Source organism: Rhineura floridana, chromosome 1, assembly GCF_030035675.1.
Source record: "Rhineura floridana isolate rRhiFlo1 chromosome 1, rRhiFlo1.hap2, whole genome shotgun sequence".
Taxonomy (NCBI): Eukaryota; Metazoa; Chordata; class Lepidosauria; order Squamata; family Rhineuridae; genus Rhineura; species Rhineura floridana.
In genome coordinates, this window is record NC_084480.1 from 169,428,763 (window position 1) to 169,449,846 (window position 21,084).

The window sequence follows — 21,084 nt, forward strand, 5'->3', positions numbered from 1 at the left end:
AATTAATGAGATCTGGTCGTCCCAACAAAAATAGGCTTTGAGGTTAATCTCTTCGTTTCTCCCTACCCGGGAGAAGTTTAATCAGTCAAAAAAAAAAAAAAAATCTGACTGATATATCTGAATAAGCTTCTTTTGAGGCAGGAGCCCGTCTCAAAAGCAGGCACAGGCTAAGTCACCCTTCCCGGAAGTCGGAAATGTTCCTTTTTTGAACTACAACTCCCATCAGCCCAATTGTGGTTTAAAAAAGGAACATTTCCAAGCTCTGACCATGCGCTCAGCAGCTGAGTCCGAGAAGGGCATCAGGCGCCATCAGTTTGTGCACTCAGCGTGTCTCTGTATTCTGGCAATTTTCGCAGCAAAAATGGAACAAGCGCCGAATATATGGAACATGGATACTATTCAAAACTGCCGCATTAGCGAAATGCTGGAAAGCAGGACCCTACTGTACTGGCATCTTGTAGAGGCCACCCTCCCCCTTCCTGGGATGTATGATTTGTCCTAGCAGCAGGAGTGTAGTTGTCCAGGGGCCCAGGGAGTCCTAGACCCCTTACTTTTTTGGGAGCAGGGTCCCTATGTCTCCAGCATCATATGAGCTGATCAACATGAAAGGAGAGTGCATGAACCACTGAGAAGAGTCTTCTAATATCAGAGTGAAAGGAGGTGAGTCACCCACTGAGAAGACTTTTCAGTAGCTAATACTCTCCCCTTTCATACAGATCATTGCCTAGGGACATCAGTTGTTGTGGGAGAAGGCATTAACAAGGACCTCATTCTCAACCCAGGAGCAAAATGAAGGAGGGGGGTCTGGCTGTAGCTGAGACTATCATGAAGGGACTCTGCACTTCTGAATTTGCCACTACACTACGGCCTGGCACAGTGCAGAGTTTTGGGTGGGCACCCCCAGTTTCTTACTGTTTTCTGCATATTTTTGTCTCTTTGGGTTGTGCATAGATGCCCTTATCCCTGCGTTGCACCCAGCAAAAGCTCTGGGCCAGGCGGGACATGCTGGCATCTCGTAGAGGACACCCTCCCGTTCCCTGGGGTGTATGAGTTGTCCTGGCCCAGAACAGATTGTTGGGTGGGTACACCCAGTTACTTATTATTTATGTCATCATTATGCATTTATGAGCATTTCAGAAGCCTGATAATTTTGATTGAATAAATTTGTTGTTATTCTTGACAGGGAGAGTCCCCAGATTATAGTGATATATGATATGGGGTACCCCAACATATATTTTAGGGTTCAGAGACATGTTAACTTTGGCTTGGAGTTATTGTAGCTGTGAACTTGCCTTTTTTAGTGTTTTTAACTTTCAAGCAAATAAGGAACTGGGAACTAGGAACCAACTTCAGCCTCGTTATGTTATCTGAGACTGATGGGAGTTGTAGTCCAACAACATCTGTAGGGCACTATGTTGAAGACCCAATTAGATTAACACAACTCCCTTCTTACCTACCCATCTGTTTCAAACACATCCAGAAAAGTATGTCTCTTAAATTCCATGTCTGACAGTGCTTTCCTTTCAGAGGTAAAAATTAGTCTGCAATCCTACATACTTATCTGTTTAACTCAATGAGGCTTAATTTGGAGTAGACATATATAGGACTGGACTCCACCAGAATACATTTCAGCATTTCAGCGGCTATACTTTCAGGGGCTATACTTCAGGGGCTGTACCAACTACAACTACCAACTGCCTCTTATGTACATAAGAGCCTAAGCTACCTCACAGGGTTGTTGCAAAGATAAATGGGGGGAGGGAATGGCAGTGGTCATGGCATTCACAAATCAAAAATATATCTGGGGAGGGGGCTACACATAAGTAATAAGATGTCTGACAGATAGAATGTTAACAGGTGAAGCTTTCTCTATAATTGTATTTTCATACAAAAAAGGCTTACTCCATTTAATTTCTTCCTGCCCCACAGCTGTCCATAAGAGCCCGATCTCCTGCAGTGCCACCCCTAAACCATACAAAGAATTCAAGTAAAAAAGAAACCCACCATGGAATTTTGGCATTTTTTAAAAAAAGAACATCTGTAACAGTATAAACTATGACATTCTCAGCCAAAAAGAAGTTATGAGACAGTAGACATAAAAACCCATACACAAAGCACACACACACACTCTTGACAAAGAGTGACAAAAATACTCTGAGCATGAGCATTTTCACATTTTAAATTTTTCTCACCATTGTTTTTGCTTATTTATTGCCTTGGACCGGTCCCTAACTCTCAGCCTAACCTACCTCGCAGGGCTGTTGTGAAGATACAGAAGGCAGAATTAAAACGGGAAAGAAGGAAACTAAGGCTGCAATGCAATACATGTCTACTCAGAAGTAAGCTTTATTGGGTTCAATGGGACTTACTCCCAGGTAAGTGTGTACACAATACACACTTGCCTGGGAGTAAGCCCTATTAAACCCAATGGGACTTACTTCTGAGTAGACTAGTACTTGATTGTAGGTTAGTCCTTGTATTACATGCATCAAATTTTACGTGCCTTAACCAGATTGATGCATCTTTGTACTATATTTTTTCTCTCTCCCACCTGCAAATGGGAGTAAGCTCCATTAAACATAAAGAGACTTATTTCTGAGTAGACTTGTATATATTGTACTGTAAGTCAGCTATACAATCATTTTTAACAAGTGCCTGTTTGAAACTCTGTGCATTTGCCATGGGGAGGAGAATTTGCACAAAAGAGCTTCCAGGGAATATCTTTCTTACAAGAAAGGAAGGGCAGAAAAGAAAACTGGAAGTAACAGCTCTCTAGGACCCTGTCTGCTTGCTGCTGCAACTTCTGCCTGCCCCTCACTGACCATGAAGCCTTGGCTTTTGCTTGGGTCTCTCTCTGCTGGTAAGAGAGGAGAGATGGGGAGGGAGGCAGAAGCCACCTTGAGCTTTGCATGCCACACACACACCTCTGCAGCCAGTTCTTCATGTCCATTTTTCTGCTGTCTCCTTGCCCTCTGGCTCTTTTCTCCCTCCACTCCTGTCCATTTTTAAACAATTGTTTTTCCACCCCGTCTCACTCTCCACCTCCTCCCTTGTCGCCTCTTAAGCACCGATAGAGCACAAGGGAAGAATGGCACTGCACAGAAGCACATGATTTTTATCTACAAATCAGAGGAGCAGAAGACGTTCCCGCTCCCCCCTAAGTAACGCCCAGAAGTAACTCTGGAAACATTACAGTTACAACTGAAAAGTAATGAAGTTACTACTCGTTATATTACCAGCAAAATATAATGAAGTTACTCACTTGTTACTCAAAAAAGTAATAAATTACAAGTAACTCGTTATTTCTAACAAGTTGCTTCTAAGCTCTGCACAAACCAAGGCCAGTAGGGGTGTGTCTCTCTTTCTGACAGGGTTTGGGAATTCTTTCTCTGCAGTTCAGTGCAGAAGGTTTGTTGTCTTGTTTGGAGAAGGAGAAAGCGAGGAACTCCAGGGCCCAAATAGGGAGCTGGAGATCAGAATGGATATTCTTTACCAGGGCAAACCTCAACTGCAAACCCCAGTGTCATGAGGAAAAAAAAATGAGGCTCAATTGTAGGCTATAGTTGAGGCTGCTTATGTGAACTTACAACCTTTTATCTGTATGGGGTGTCCCAATCTTGTGAGATTTCCTGCAGTTAATCAGAAGCAGTGTTCACGTTGAACTATAGAGATAAAAAAAAAAGTCCGAGATCATGTATTCTTTGCCTAGAGACAAAACTTCCCGGTTGTGTTTGAGACTTTTTTTCCGCTCGTTTTGCATACAGCTTCCTCAGTAGAGAAATCCAACTGTGATTGGGCAGCAGCTTTTCTTCCTGCAAACAAGAGATATTACAGACAGGATATGTGCTCTTTCTGACTCCAGCCTTGTTACATGTGAAATACATGGCTTAAATTATTTAAGGGTTTTAAAAAAGATTTTTAAGGGCTTTTAAAAAAAAATTGCCTTGCCAATGCAAATAAAGTTCATCATTGCTATCCTCATATGGCAAGAACTATGGCAGAGAGCGCATGGCTTTATTTATTTATTTATTTATTAAAAACCTCGTACTAGTGGCCGTTTTAAGTGATTTACAAAAACATCAAAAATACAAACATACCATTTTAGTTTAAAACACAATAAAATAATTCCATTCTGATTAATATATCAGTAAAACACATTTGTAAGGATGAATGACACTAGTAGTTGGAAAGACAGAAATGGGCTTCCCTCTGTGGCATGCTATTTCAAGAACTTCAAGTCCCAGACTGCCTGCTGACATTTCCATTCCCTGAGTAGGAGGAACCAACAGGGTGTGATAGCTGGCAAGAGGCGAGAGGAATAAGTATCATAATAGCCAGAGGTATCGGAATCGGGGACTGGTGGAACCAATGTTCCTATTTTCATACAAGCCCAAATTGTACAGGAAAAAATACTTAGGCTACTGGTCTTCAGAGTGCGTAGAAAACTGGCACTGGGTCCCAGAGACAGGGAACAATGTCTAAGACTACAGTTCTAAACACATTTACTAGGGAGTAAACCTAATTGAATATAGTGGGACTTCTGAGTAAACATGCATAGGATTATGTTGGAAAGGGCATTTATATATATTTATGTTTGTTTATGTTAGTTTAATTAAATTTTTATACCGCCCCATAGCCGAAGCTCTCTGGGCGGTTTACAACATAAAAATCAATATATGATATGCAATAAACAGTTCATATTTGGTACTATTAAAAGAAAAAACAATACATCACATTTTAAATAAACATAAATGTAACTATACTGCCTTCAAGTCGATTCCGACTTACGGCGACCCTATGAATAGGGTTTTCATGAGGCTGAGAGGCAGTGACTGGCCCAAGGTCACCCAGTGAGCTTCATGGCTATGTGGGGATTCGAACCCTGGTCTCCCAGGTCGTAATCCAACACCTTAACCACTATACCACACTGGCTCTCATAACTAAACAATAAATCTCAACAATGTACATAACAGAATAAACAAAACAAACTGAATATAACAGTTATAAAAATGTCTAAAACTATTCTCCAATGTCCCATTGTGCTTCTCCCCATCTAACCCCATCTTCTATAACATTTCTTCCATTGTCTTCTTTCTGCAAGACAACCCCAAGACGACTCCAAGTACGATGCTAAGTGCGCACTTAGCGTCGCACGCCGAGGCGCTGCCTCAGGCAGCTCTTCCCCTTCATATACCTGGAGCAGAAGACAAAAAATGAAGGCAGAGTAGGTAAATGGCAACATATGTTCCATATTGCCATGCCTGGTAAATAAATTCATAAGGAGCCTAAACAAATAAGTTTTCCAGTTCAATTCATTAATCTTCCAGTTTTTAAAAACAGGCAAAGGGTCATGGCAGGGAGTGTGTTACATGTTTGTGGTAGGGCCAGAGAATTGGGAGCTCCAGTCTGAATGAACTGTTTTTAATGTCTCTTATGCTCTTATTAACAATGATACACTGTCTATAATAACTATGCAGTGTTTAAACAAACCATTTACATTCTGAAGGAGGCTTGGAGAGTGGTGACAAGGGAGAGGGCCTTTTTAGTTGTGGCTCCCTATGTGTGGAATCTGCTCCCAAGTGAGGTCTGCCTGGCGCCTGCTTTGACATCTTTTTGGTACCAGATAAAGATTTACCTTTTCTCCCAGGCATTTGATAGATTGAGATGATGTTTTCTTTTAATATGCTGTCAAACCTTCCTGTGCCTGCGTAGGGGTGCTATTGCTATTGTTTTGTAGTTGTTTGTTATGTTTTATAATGTGTTCTATTTGTTTTTGTTTTAACATTGTGTGAGTCACTTGGGGAACTTCGGGTATCAAGTGACTAATAAATAAATACTCAAAAGTGTTTTCTAGCACATCCTGCACTGGTGGTGGTTGATCATATATATGACCTTTTTGCCTCTCTGTTTATATATACTTCTCACTCTGAAACTAGTTTACTGCTTTTCAGTCCCTGCCTAAAAGTTGTTGTTATTATTGATTAGATTTATATCCCGCCCTTCCTCCCAGTAGGAGCCCATGGCAGCAAACAAAAACACTCTAAAACATCATGAAAACAAACTTCAAAATATATTAAAACAAAACATCCTTAAAAACATATTAAAACAAAACATCTTTAAGAACATCTTTTTTAAAAAAAGCTTTAAAAACATCTTTTTTTAAAAAAAGAAGCTCTAAATACATATTGAAAAGCAATTCCAACACAGATGCAGACTGGGATAAGGTCTCTACTTAAAAGGCTTGTTGAAAGAGGAAGGTCTTCAGTAGTCCAAAGTTGTCCAAAGAGCTGCTGCACAACTTCTACTCCTATTTCATGTATAACCTGAGTTGTTTCATCAGGGTCCGCCACAGTAGTTGAGCAATGCTTGGGGCAAATACGTTGAGATAATGTGGCTGTAGAGATGTAGATTCTATCTAAGAGATGGGTTCAGTTTGTTGCTGTTGCTAAGCATATTGCTGTTTTTCTGGTAAATACAATGGCTTGAAATTTATGTGTTGATAGTTAATGAAGATGCTATTTGAGTGTCCTGATGAACGTGTTGACCTGGAGCTCATTTCCTTTTGCATTAATCTGGCTGCTAACAAGAGGAATGTGCAACTCATTTGTGAAGGTGAGTACTGCATTATGCCTGAGGTAATTGCCTAACTATGAATAATATTATGAATCATGATTGGCTCTAAAGAAATGGGTTTTAGGTACGTAAAATGGAACATTGAATCAACCTTTACTCTTCTGTTCCTCTACTAAGGTTTCCCCCCCTGTTTGTATCATATAGCAAGTCTTTCCATTCAGTGCACCATTAATGATATATTGGAATTGTATATGGTCTATTAAGAAGGATCATTATTTTTACTTCTTATCTTCTAAATCAAATGTGAGCAGAGTAGGCAACTTCCAAGAGGTGAGAGGTACAGGAGTGAAAATGGGTAGAAAAGTACATGAACTTTCCTCCCATCCTCATTCCTGTTTATTCCTAATCAGGCTGACTGCGTTTATATTAAAGAGGTAGTTTAATATAAATCAGGGAGGATCCACTTCTGTGACCTATACATCTGAATAAATAAATTGCCATTTAATTTCTCAATACATTTTCAGTAATATGGGGAGTTAATAAACTTTGCATTTAGTACTCAGAATCTAAATTTTAATGAAAAATTACAGGCATCTGTTGTTCTTGGTACGTAAAAAATAATTTGAGTTTTATTTTTCAGTGTTGCCTTTTCTTCAGGAGTGTACAAGTGTATTAGCACAGAATAAAAATAAAATCCAATTAATCTTCCAAACATGGGTGTGTGTCTTCTGCCTTTCATTATTTTACAAACTTATGATTTCACTTTGTCTCTTACTGTTGCATTATATGGGCCAGGGATAGCTAATATGGTGTCCTCCATATGTTGCTGGACTACATTCCTGACCATTTTTTTGCTGACTGGGGCTGATGGAAACTGTAGTAAAACAACATCTGAAGGGAGCTGTGATGGTTCCCCTTGCATTTTCCATCCCAGGCTTTTTGTAGAAGAAAAGGCCAAGCCCCGATAGGAGGAGGAGGAATAAGACAGTATAAGAACATGAACAGCATTATTCTAGCATTGTTTCCATTGGTGGCCATCTAGATACTTCCAAGAAGCCCACAAGCTGGGCATGAAGCTGCCATCCCCTAGCACCTGATATTCAGTGGCATACTGCTTCTCAAAGGAAGGTTACTTTAACTATAACTATAATAACATGGAGGATAAGGCTCTCAGCAGCTGCTAGCCATGATGACATAGGCATCTGTTTGGCCATTGTGAAAACAGGATGCTGGACTGATCCAGCAGGCTGTTACGTTCTTATCATAGCTAGTAATCATGGATAGGTGTGTCCTGTACAAATTTGTTGAATCCACTTTAAAGCCATGTAAATCAGTATCTATTGCCATTTCTTATGGTAGCAAGTTCCAGAAATTATTTGATGCATTGTTTGAAGAAGTACTTTCTTTTGTCTGTGCTCCATTCAGAGTCAATCAATCCCATAGGATGACCACAAGTTTTAGTATTATGGAGAAGAGAAACGCTTTTATAAATAACCACACCATGAATAAACGTGTAAACCTTTATCTTAACCACTTTTTTTCTAAACTAAAAAACTCCAGATGCTTTAGCCTTTTTTTGTATGAAAGATGTTCCAACCTCCTTGCTTATTTTTGTTCCCCTCTTCCTCACCTTTTCCAAAGCTGTGATATCCTTTTGAAATAGGGTGACCAGACATACGCCTGGAATTCCAAATGTAGCTGTGCCATAGATTTACATGAAGGCATGGCGATACCTGCTGTATTATTTTCAATTTTCTAATGATCCCTAGTGTGGAGTTGCCTTTTTCACTGTCACTGCATGCTGAGTTTTCATTGAATTATCCATCACAGCCCCAAGACCTATTTATTTATTTGGATTTTTCTTTACTATCCTTTCCCATAAGGACCAGGCGGTTTAGGAAATAATTTTCCTAGTTATTCACACCAGTTCAGATCCTATCCGTGTACAGCCATCTAAATGTTAGGACCCAGTCTGGAGATCCTCTTGTAGCTCTTCACTGTCTGCTTGGGTTTTCATCGTTCTCCAGAATAAAAAGGGTGGGGAAGATATCATTTATTATGTGTAGGCTTGGACAAGTCACTGCTCACCCTTGACTCCATTTATGAACTGAATCGGTCCCAATACAGATTCTTAGGGAACCATGCTACTTAATTATCCTGGCTGAAGGAACAGCCAGCTTACTCCTACCTTCTGTTCCCTGTTGTTTCGGACCTGCAAGAGAACCTGTTTTCATATTCCATGACTGCTGAGTTTATTCAGCAGCATTTAGTTAGTGACTTTTGTCAAACGTTTTTTGGAAGTCCCAAGTACACAGTGTCTACCAGATCATCCCTACCTGTTTGCTTGTTGACACATTTGGAGAATTCCAAAAGACTGGTGAAATGAGACTTTCCTATGCAGAATCCATGATAAGTTTTCCTTAACAAGATTTGTTATTCTGTATAAAATGTATAGATTCTAAGATTATTAATAATAATGTGTTTTGTTTATAAACTGTTTTGTTGTAACCTGCCTTGCAATCCTAGGGAGAAGGATGGGATATAAATCACAACAACAAATAATGTTTTCCACCAAATTACATGAAATGGACATTAGGCTATCTGTGACAGGTTTTGAATCCCCCTTTTTAAAAAAATGTTGACCACTAATAGCAAGGCTCTACTATGGCTTTTTAGTTGTTGCTGGTCGTATATAACCATGGTAGACTTCATGTGCAACATAAATGATTGGATTCTCTTTGGTAATATACAAAATATTATAATCAGTTGGTTCATATGCTGGTCCCCTTTCATTTGATTAATTTTTTTCCAGGAAATGGACTGAAGATGCTGATGAAGAGAGCACTGAAATTCAAAGACCCATTATTGATGAAGATGATTAGGAACATTTCTCAACACGATGGGCCAACCAAAACTTTGTTTATTGTAAGCGTGCTTTATTAGTGACTTCTAGCCTGATAAGGTGGGGGACTTGTTTTAAGCTAGTGAAAGGAGATAATGGATAAAATAATTTCATGTTGCACATGGCACTTGAATTGTTGTTGCTTTGCAAATGCCTTCACTCAATGTAGCTAAATACTGTTGGAGTTCCATGGGGTTCTGCAAATAGGGTAAACCCTTCCCTTCTCTAGTTCATATTATAGCATGTCATTATTTTTAAAAGAGATAGTTACTATTGTCCTAGCTCTTGCTGTGCAATACCTGTTTACTATAAATATACAGACTATAAAAAGAATTCCCATCATTGTTCTTTACTTTTAATAAAACCAAAGAAAGAAAACCATTGACATCTTGCTAATATCTTCTGAAGAATTAGGCTTTCATGTGTTCTGTAGATAGATTTGTTCTGTTGGGCTATATCTTTCAGAACACATGTGAGTGCTTCAGAATATCTTAGCTGCAAACCAAAAAGTTCCCTTGCTCAAATTTTACCTCTGCCATGAACATTCTGGATGATCATACACAAGCTTCCTGACTCCTAACAGAGCAGAGCAGAGCAGAGGGAGCTGTCTCAGTTGGTCTAAGGTGAGGACATATAAGCAAGCCAGCTTTCAGAGAGCGAGCAAACGGAGCGAGCGAACAGGCAGAGCAAACAGGAGTTTGACAAAGGAGCTGTAGCGAGGAAAGGAAAAAAGGCAAGAGGGCTCTGAAGCCGTGGGCTCTGAAGGGCTCCATAGCAGCTTGATTGGAAGGGGTGTGGCTTGATAGCTATAGGCTTAAGGGTGTGGCCTGAGAACTGCTGAGAGCAACAAGCAGCAGCTGTGTGTGCTGGGACTCTCATTCTGCTTCCTGACTCCTAACAGAGCAGAGCAGAGGGAGCTGTCTCAGTCGATCTGCAGGTGAGGACATATAAGTAAGCCAGCTTTCAAAGAGAGAGCAAAGAGGGAGAACAAACAGGAGTTTGACAAAGGAGTTCGACAGGAGAGGTCAAGGGGGAGGTCCATAAAAGAAACCCCAAACAAATTACTAATTCTCCTTGTACAGCGCACTGCATACTAGTGGGACTCTCAAGTTTACCCTGAAGTAGGACAGGACAAAGCACAGGCCACTCCAAAACAAGTAGTTAGAAGGAAACAAAAAATAGAAGAGAGTATGAACGGGAAGGACACTCCAGTGGTTGTGACCTGCAAGCTGTGTGCCATGTTTGTTTTCTTGCCTGAGAACAACATGGCGTACACGTGCAACAAGTGCAACCTCATGGCACTGTTGGAAGAAAAAGTGAGAGGCCTGGAATGGCGGGTGGCCACACTGAGGACTATAAGAGAAGATGAAGAGTTCATAGACAGAACGCTGGAACAACAGCAGCAAAGAGAAGTGGAGGTGGAAGAGCAACAACATGTGGTAGCAGAAGAGGAGGCTGCTTTGGAGAGGAACAATGAAGTGGAGGAAACTACGTGGGAAAGGGTGACAGTTAGGAGCAGAAGAGCTAGAAGACACCCTTCACCAGTGGAGCTATGGAACCGCTTTCAACCACTCGAGGAGGAGACTGGAGGGCAGCCTGTGGTGGAAGAATTACAGGAGACGCCATGCGACAACGACCAAGAGGCTGAAGCTCAATCAAGCAGGGACAATGAAACCACGCCCCACAACAAGAAGAAGAGAAGAGTACTAGTAGTGGGAGACTCCCTGCTGCGTGGGATCGAAACCTAAGTATGCAGAGAAGAACTGTGGACTCACCAGGTATGCTGTCTACCGGGAGGACAGATTAGAGATGTGATGAAAGGGTTGCCATCACTCATCAAGCCCACCGACAGGTATCCCTTTCTCCTCATCCATGTGGGAACAAATGATACTGCCAAACAGAGCTATGAAGAAATCACATCAGACTTTGAATCTCTGGGAAGGAAACTCAAGGACTTTGGGGCCCAGATAGTTTTTTCATCCAACCTTCCAGTACTTGGAAGAGGAGTAGAAAGGGAAAGAAAAATACTCCGTGTGAATGAATGGCTACAAAGGTGGTACAGCCGTGAGAGATTTGGATTCTGGGACCATGGGCTATGGTTCCTGGAAGATGGACTGCTGGCAAGTGATGGGTTGCATCTCACAAGGACTGGGAAGAATGTGTTTGGCCACAGCATGGAGAAGTTCATCAGGAAGGCTTTAAACTGAATCCTAAAGGGGAGGGAGACATAAACTTGGTGGTAGTGACTGATGGAGGCTTATGCACAGTAGCGGGACCAAAGGGATTGGCTCTAATAGGGCCCAGTAACAGCCCTCAGAAAAATGTAGTAAGGAAGCCAAGCCATAAATCACATGGTCTTCGATGTCTGTATACTAATGCGCAGAGCATGGGAAACAAGCAGGACGAACTTGAACTCCTAATACAGGTGGGCAATTACGACTTGATAGGTATAATTGAAACTTGGTGGGATGACTCCCATGACTGGAATACAGCAATTGAAGGATACAACTTGTTCAAGAAGAACAAGGAATCAAAAGGGAGGTGGAGTTCTGCTATATGTTAAAAATATATATCCCTGCACAGAAATCCAAGAAGATGAGCTGGTAGCTCCACCGAGAGTATCTGGATTAAAATTAATGGGGCAAGTAAAAAAAGGAATGTGGTGCTTGGAGTCTACTACCGACCATCCAATCAAGGAGAAGACGAGAATGTAATTTTGAAATGCAAATTGCCAGTGTTTCGAGGAGGCATGATGTAGTAGTAATGTGGGATTCCAATGATCCCGATATCTGTTGGGAGACAAATTCTGCCAAACACGGCCCCTCCAAGAAATTTCTGAGTTTTTGTTGCAGATAACTTCCTCCTACAGAAAGTGGAGGAAACAACCAGAGGATCAGCTCTCCTGGACTTGATTCTAACCAACAGAGATGATTTGGTGGATGAAGTGGCAGTTATGGGAACTCTGGGGGAAAGTGACCACATCATACTTGAATTCTTGATTTTAACAGAAGCAAAAGCTGAGAGTAGCCATACGCACACCCTGGACTTCAGGAAAGCTGATTTTAATAAACTCAGAACAATTGTAAGTACAGTTCCATGGCAAGCCACCCTAATGAGAAAGGGAGTCGAAGATGGATGAGAGTTTCTAAAAAAGGAAATTCTAAAAGCGCAATGTCAAGCAATTCCAACAAGGAAACAACAGAAGAAGCCATTGTGGCTTCACAAAAAGCTTAGAGATGACCTGAAAACAAAAAAGGACACATAGAGGAAGTGGAAAGAAGGCCAGGCCACAAAGGAAGAGTACAGGCAGGTATCACAGAATTGCCAGGATGGTGTAAGGAAGGCTAAAGCTGAGAATGAGCTGAGGCTAGCGAGGGATGCTAAAAGCAACAAAAAAAGCTTTCTTCAGGTATGTCCATAGTAAAAGACAGAGAAAAGAAATGGTGGCACAGCTACTCAGTGGGGATGTCAAAATTATAGCAGATGACAAAGAAAATGCTGAAGTCCTCAATTCCTACTTTGGCTCAGTCTTCTCCCAAAAAAGGGCCTATGACCCTCCTGGGAAACATGAAGTAGAAGGGTCAGGATTGGAGCTTGAGATTGATAGACAAATGGTCAAGGAATACCTAATCACTTTGAATGAGTTCAAATCAGCAGGGCCTGATAAACTTCATCCCAGAGTATTGAAGGAACTGGCTGAAGAACTCTCAGAACCTCTCTCTATTATGTTTGCGAAATCATGGAGGACTGGTGAAGTGCCGGATGACTGGAGGAGAGCTAATGTTGTCCCTATCTTCAAAAAGGGCAAAAAAGAGGAACCGGGGAACTACAGACCAGTCAGCCTAACATCAATCCCTGGAAAAATTCTGGAGCAGATTATAAAGCAGTCAATCTGTAAGCACCTTGAAAGCAATGCAGTGATTACTAGGAGCCAACATGGATTTATGAAGAACAAATTGTGCCAAACTAATCTCATCTCATTTTTTGATCGGGTAACCTCCCTTGTAGACTGTGGGAATACTGTGGACATAATATATCTCGACTTCAGCAAAGCTTTTGACAAAGTGCCCCATGATATTCTGATTAGCAAGCTAGCTAAATGTGGGCGGGTTGGAACAACTATCAGATGGATCCACAGTTGGCTCCAGAATCATACTCAATGAGCGCTTATCAATGGTTCCTTCTCAAACTGGGTGGAAGTAATGAGGGGTACCACAGGGCTCAGTTGTGGACCCAGTGCTCTTTAACATTTTTATTAACAACTTGGATGAGGAGGTACAAAGTATGCTTATCAAATTTTCAGATGATACAATATTGGGGGGCATAGCTAATACCGTGGAAGACAGAAACAAAATTCAAGGGGACCTTGATAGGCTGGAGCATTGGGCTGAAAACAATAGAATGAAATTCAACAGGGATAAATGCAAAGTTCTACAATTAGGAAAAAGAAACCAAATGCACAGTTATAAGATGGAGGGATACTTGGCTCAGCCATATGACATGTGAGAAGGATCTTGGAATTGTCATTGATCACAAGCTGAATATGAGCCAACAGTGTGATGTGGCTGCAAAGAAGGCAAATGCTATATTAGGCTGCATTAACAGAAGTATGGTTTCCAAATCGTGTGAAGTACTAGTTCCTCTCTATTCAGCACTAGTTAGGCCTCATCTTGAATACTGCATCCAGTTCTGGTCTCCGCACTTCAAGAAGGATGCAGACAAACTGGAACAGGTTCAGAGGAGGGCAACAAAGATGATCAGGGAACTGGAAACAAGAGGAGAGACTGAAAGAACTGGGCATGTTTAGCCTGGGGAATAGAAGACTGAAAGGAGATATGATAGCACTCTTCAAGTACATGAAAGGTTGTCATACAGAGGAGGGCCGGGATCTCTTCTCCATCGTCCCAGAGTGCAGGACACGTAATAATGGGCTCAAGTTAGAGGAAGCCAGATTTTGACTGGACATCAGGAAAAACTTTCTAATTGTTAGAGCCATACGACAATGGAACCAATTACCGAGATTGGTAGTGGGCTCTCCGACACTGGAGGCATTCAAGAGGCAGCTGGACAGCCCTCTGTCGGGAATGCTTTGATTTGGATTCCTGCATTGAGCAGCGGGTTGGACTCGATGGCCTCATAGGCCCCTTCCAACTCTACTGTTCTATGATTCTATGATTCTAAGCCATTATCTCTGTCTCAGCATCCCTGCCTTCATCTACCTTTTAAGAATAACTTTTACCTTTATAAAGTTGTTATGATGCTTGTGGAGTGCTTTTAGTACTGAGAGTATATTTGAATGTATTTTGGAAAGTACGGTTGACATTTATATAGCACATTTAATCTAAATTTATCTTTTTGTATATATAAAAAATTTATTGGGCTGCATAACGAGCCTGGCACCAAACATGTTTTCATTAGGTTGACATAGTTAATTAATTAATTTATTTATTATATTTCTATACCGCCCAATAGCCGAAGCTCTCTGGGCGGTTTACAGCATAAAAACATCCAGTATACAATTAAAAACATATATCAAACACATTGAAACAATATAACAAAATAACTAAACATAGTTAAACACATGGACACGACAGACACAATCCTAAAATGTTAAATATAAAAACGTATTAAATCAGTTAAAATATGAAGCTGTTTAAGATGTTAATGTTAAAATTACTAAAATTAAGATTGTGAGTGATAGATGTAGGTGTTAAGGGTTCTTATTGCCAAAATGCACTCCTGTTAGATTGGATACACAGTTGTGTACGCACTGTTTGTCTAATATAAGAGCAGCCATGATCATTGCCATTTATTTATTTTTAAAAGCCAGCTTTTCTTCCTGTTAGGAATGCAAAGTGGTTTATTACTGGGCTGAACTCAAGGTGCTCAAGCTAGTGTCTAAAGCCTTAAACAACTTAGGTCCCAAATATCTGAAAGACTGCCTCTCCCTACAGACCCTCTCAGGATCAACAGAGGGGCCCCTTTTGATAGTTCCGCCACCCTCAGAAGCTTGAGGGCTGGTGGCCTGAGAGAGGTCATTCTCTGTGGCAGCCCCTAAGTTATGGAACTTTCTCCCACTGAGGTGCATCTGGCAGCCTCACTGTACAGTTTTAGCAGATGCTGAAGATGCACCTCTTTACCCTGGCATTTGATACCTGAGACTTTTACAAATTATTTTTATTTTTTTAGGACCCACCCTATTTTGTGATTCTAGTTGTTTTTAATACTGTGTTTTAAGGTTGTTGTCATCTGCCCTGGGTTCTCTAGGTGAAGGGCAATAAATAATAATAATAATAATAATATGCAAAAGTAATAAAAACAACATAATAAATAAAATTGTAATAATGCAATCAGTGGCCTGGAAAACTAGCTGTCAAAAAATTCTTCTCCCATATCATTAGCAGTGAGTAATTCTCATTGACTCAACCCATCCTAAAGGCCTCCTGGAATGTCTTCACAAAACACTGAAAGACATATCATGAGGGGGTATATGCACTCTGCTAGGGAGGGCATTCCAGAGTTTTGATGCCACCACTGAAAGGTTTCTGCTGCTCACTTTCACCCACTATACCTCAGTCAGCCGGGGAACATAAGAGTTGGATGTTGAAAGGAATATATGAAAGGGAACAAACTGGAGAAACCATTTGGGGCTTTAATTGAACCTGAAGTGGATAGGAAATAATTGGAGGACTGTGTTCATATTCTTCAGCCTACCAGCCCTGGATAGTCTAGCAGCATCATTTTGAAGTTCCTGATACTTTTCACAGGCAGCTCCATGTATAGTGTGTTACCGTAGTCCATCTAGAGATTACTGAAGCATGAATGACTGTAGCCAAGTCAGTCTTCTCCTGGAAAAGATGTAGCTAGCAGGTCAGCCTAAGCTAAAAAGGATCCCTAGTCATTTTTTGTAAGACTGGAATAAAGAAAGTTGTTTATTACTCCTGGGAAATAAAGCCATTTTGAGTACAAACATACATGTGGCCATTATAGAGTCATGAAGTTAACCCTAACGCTAAGAAAAAGAAAAAAGGAAGTAAAGCCTGAGGAGGGAAAATCTACATACCAACAAGTAATTATTAAAGAAGGAATCTGTGAGAGAAGAATATTACTTTTCTGTCTACCACCCCTCACTGGTTCAGGTTACTTGTTACAAGCATTGGTACTTTACTCCCCATAGTCATTGCCATCACCTGAGCATTTCAAAGCGATACTGACTCCAGAAGCATTCTCATGTTGCAAACCTGCATCTTTAGGGCGAGTAACTCCATCTGACAGGTTGTACACTTAACCCCAAATCAACTGATTTCCCCTACCCATCCCCAACCAAAGGTAATTCTGTCTTCTCCAGATTAAATTTCAGTTTGATCACCCTCCCCCAGTCCTTTGCTGCCCTCAGAGGACAGTTCACACTTTCCACTACCTTCCTAGGATCTGATGAAAGAGAGAGCACTAATATCAGACGCATACTGATGATCCTTTGGACCTAATCTCCAGCTAACTTCAACTAGCATTCTCTCCCTCCCCAATTTCAGTTTATCCTGCCATTCTTAAGCATTTACTGTTCAAAATTTTTTCTGCCTTTTCCCTTTCTTTGAAAATGGGGAGAAGTTTTGAATTTGGGGTGGAGTGGTGAATAACATAACTATAAGGATTAATTTCTTGCTATAAATCCCTAATGATAGGCTTTTGCTTCACACCAGTAGAAGTTTAGTACCCAGCTAGATAAACCTAAACCTGATAGGTTCTGGTTCACGTTGTAGATCACTAGCATCATAATGGCTTTGAAAAATGGGAAGGACAATATTAATGGTCTCATTCATTCCTCCAGTGTCTTTTCCTTTATGCATGCAGTATATTTTCTAAATGCTTGCTGTGTTTCTTTGTTTAGGATTATGTTGGTGATCTAGCTGCCCAGGTATCTAATGATGAAGAAGAGGAATTTGTGATAGAGTGCTTAGGAACACTGGCTAATTTGACCTTGCCTGATTTGGATTGGGAACTTGTGCTGAAAGAATACAAAATGGTACCATACCTCAAAGAAAGATTAAAGCCAGGTCTGTATTATTAATGTGTTGTCTTTCAATATATTTTCTCTTGTTGTGAAGTATGGTAGTAGGAACATTAATTGGCATGGGTTATTCTTTTGAATCTTAGTTGGGAAATTGAAGAACATAAAGTAACATTTTAGCAAACTTTCATAGTTGGGCTAAAATCCCAAATGACAATCCAGGCATGGTCTATTTCTCGATCAAATTAAAATATCAGATATCCTAGTCAGGCTTGTGAAATATACATAGGGGCTTTTCTCTTCATTGGAAATATGAACCGATAATCATGTTTTCGTTTAGTATCCAAATACACTTTCACGTCTGTATAAGCTTTAAAATGTATTTTTCCTATAACTAGCTAGCAGCTTCCACGCTCAAACTCTTTCTGGCCAAAGAAAAGTGTGTGTACATGTTTTATCATATGTGCATGCTGATTTTTCTTGTGGTGGCATCTGCTTGTCTCATGAACTGCTATTCCAGAGGGTCTTCTGACCTGTAGTGGAAGTTTTTGGAGGTTACAGGAGCTTTGATAGGAAGGCTGCATGTACAACTCTTTTAAGTTCTGATTTCTCTATTTAGCTAAAATAAACCAAGAAACCTAGCTTTACTATGCCAAATGATTACCAAATGCAGCAGGAGACCAACATAGGGGCTGTTGGTTATCCAGGCTTTCTTCATTTTCTCCAGTAATAATTGCCCTGATCCTGAATTGCCACATTAGAGTAATGCACTTGACTACATGCCCTCTCGATCCCTGTCCCTCATGGCTAATCAAATCTAGCTAGCAGGGTATGATCAGTTGGGTCCAGGGGTGATTAATATGTCTTTATATCAGGGGTGGTCCCCATCACCCTTAAAGTGTGTGGTCACTCCTAAAGAAGCCTCCCCTTAATCCCATGGTTTGTGACAGCTACCGACCAGTCACAAATAAACCTGTTTTGGGAGAAGGTGATTAGGGTGGTGGTGGGGGAGGAGAGAAGGGAATTGCAGACATTCTTGAAAAATACTGATCTACTAGACCCGTTCCAGTCTTGAGTTCAGACCTGGTTTCAGGACCGAATCAGCCTGTCACCCTGATGAATTACCTTTATTGAGAGCAAGACAAAATACAACCTTGCTTCTTCTCCTCAATCTCTCTGCAGCTTTTAATGCCATTCACCATTGTATCCTCCTGGACTAACTTTGTGGGATGAATACTGGGGACACCGTTTTACAGAGGTTCTGCTCCTATGTCCAGGTTTGGCACCAGAGAGTAGCATTGGTGGAGTGCTCTGCTGCCCCATGGCAGTTGTGCCCTGTGGAATGCTATAGCTCAGTTTTATTCCCAGTGCCCTTTAACATATATATGAAGCTGTTGGGAGTGATTATTAGGGGATTTGGATCACGGTGTCATCAATACACTGATGACACTCAGCTCTATTTCTCTATAATATCTGAATTATGTGGCTGTGCAGGAACTCTACTGGTGCCTGGGTACAGTGATGGGCTGGATGAGGGCTGTGACTGATCTTTGAATTCTGAGAAGACAGATGGGTCTGGGTGAGTGGTTCGCATAACAAGTCAATTGCCTGTTAAGGATGAGGTTGCACTTCATTTGAAGGAGCAGGTATGTAGCCTGGGGCTGCTTCTACATCCATCTTTGTCACTGGATGCCCAAGTGGCTTCAGTAGCTAGAAGCACTTTTTTTCTAGTTTCAGTTGGTGCAACAGCTATGACTATTACTTGATAGTGATAATTTAGCTACAGTAGTCCAGGCATTGGTAATCTCCAGACTAAAGTACTGCAATGTGCTCTATGTGGTGCTTCCCTTCAGATTGGCCCAAGAACTGCAGCTAGTGCAGAATGCTGCACTAAGGCTGTTGAAGGGGGTGCCCTATCAATAACACATAAGATCTGTGCTAAAAGAGCTGCACTGGCTGCCAGTGTACTGCCAGGCCAAGTTTAAGGTTTTGGCTGTTGATATATAAAGCCGTAACAACTTGGGACCAAAATGTTGCTTCAGTACAGCAGTATTCTTGACACTCTGATTTAATCTGGGATGCCGGCTGTTCAAAGAAAAAAGCTAAAAGTTTGCTGGGCATGAAATATGCTCTCTGGGTGTGGCTTTCTTCTAGCATGAAGGCTGGTGCCTCAATGGGATTCAGCAGTACAGTTTCTCTGTTAAATTTATCAGGTTCTGCAGAAGATGATCTTGTTTTGGAAGTGGTGATAATGATTGGCACAGTATCCATGGATGACTCTTGTGCAGCACTGTTAGCTAAATCTGGGATTATTCCAGCACTCATTGAGCTACTAAATGGTATGTTATTAAGCATCTCCCAGTGATGTTGGGAGTGCACACAATTGCCAGTTCTACAAGTCTGTAAGCACTTTGTATTAAAATGAAACCTACCTTGTGAATGCTTATTTAAAATGTTAGTTTTTTTAATGTCCACATATGACAAATTCAAGTGTGCTGGAATTCAGTATTTTCAGGGAGGTTTAGGAAGCTGGATATTTTTTTTTAAAAGATGTTTTTCAATATGCTTTGTTTCAATATATTTTAAAGTCTGTTTTTATGATGTTTTAAAGTGTTTTTAGTGCTTTTGTTTGCCGCCCTGGGCTCCTACTGGGAGGAAGGGCGGAATATAAATCAAATTATAAAATAAATAAATTAAATAAATAAAATATATCGCCCAAAAACCCATGCAAAATTGTCATAGAATTTGTACGACTAGAGCAATTTACTTCAATTCAATAGCATATAGCTTTTAATGGGAGGTCTAATAAAATATTAGGTGTGGGGTGGGTATTCACGAAGTTGAGACTTGATCTGCAAACTCTCCTCTGCCCCTTGTTCAAGAAGGCAGGCCACAACTCAAATTTGGGACCCTCTTCCTTTGAGATGGGATTGGCTAGAAATGGGGCTTATACTCTGCCTTTCCTATGTCCTCTTTCTTACCCTCTCACTTCCCTAAGCCAGATAAGTCTTCCCTTGTGATGGGGAGGGAATAAAAGTCTACAGAAGGCTCCCATCCAGATAGGAGTGAACCCTTGGGTCTTGCTGCAGCTGTAAAATGACACCCAGGGTGTCATCTATAACTGGAGAGCATGGGGTTTATATTCCAGTCCTATGACCCCTGACTTCAGATTGTATCGTTTACAGCTGAGGACAAGGTTGAGACCTCTCCTATCTGGAAGGGAGCCCCCTCTGCTTGTTACCCCCTTTTCCTAATAGTCAACAAATCTGGTTACAGCACATGTGATGTCATGTTCACCTTCCAGTTATATGCTACCATCTCTTCCTCCTCTTTCCCTTCCCTTCCAGCACCAATTGCTTGCTGAGCATGCAAGCTTCTTCCTCCTCCCATCGCTTCTCAGTGCTAATCAGTGTTCAGCTAGCTCCTCTGGGGCAGCAGGGTTGTGACAACCACATCTTTGGGATGGCTACCAAAGCTTGCCAAAATTTGTCGACCCCACCCTTCCTCAAGATAAGGATTTTTTTTTACTTGGGGAAGGGAGGGGGGCTAGTTGGGAAGAGAGCCTGGTGGCTAAATTGGGCTTTTCAGGTCTTCCAGATGA

The 21,084-nt window shown here is 41.1% G+C and overlaps 1 protein-coding gene across 7 annotated transcripts in view; it reads left to right on the top strand.

Annotated features, from left to right (window-relative positions):
- Positions 1 to 21,084, top strand: part of KIFAP3 (kinesin associated protein 3) — a 203,551-nt gene that overhangs the window by 77,727 nt on the left and 104,740 nt on the right. For all 7 annotated transcript variants that reach the window (XR_009757971.1, XM_061585275.1, XM_061585291.1 and 4 more), the window contains exons 12-15: positions 6,504 to 6,612; positions 9,386 to 9,498; positions 17,364 to 17,529; positions 19,697 to 19,822. Coding sequence is in view for 6 of the 7 variants with exons in the window: in XM_061585275.1 (XP_061441259.1) it covers positions 6,504 to 6,612; positions 9,386 to 9,498; positions 17,364 to 17,529; positions 19,697 to 19,822 (514 nt within the window). In the remaining variant the exon portion in view is untranslated. The remainder of the gene's footprint in view (positions 1 to 6,503; positions 6,613 to 9,385; positions 9,499 to 17,363; positions 17,530 to 19,696; positions 19,823 to 21,084) is intronic.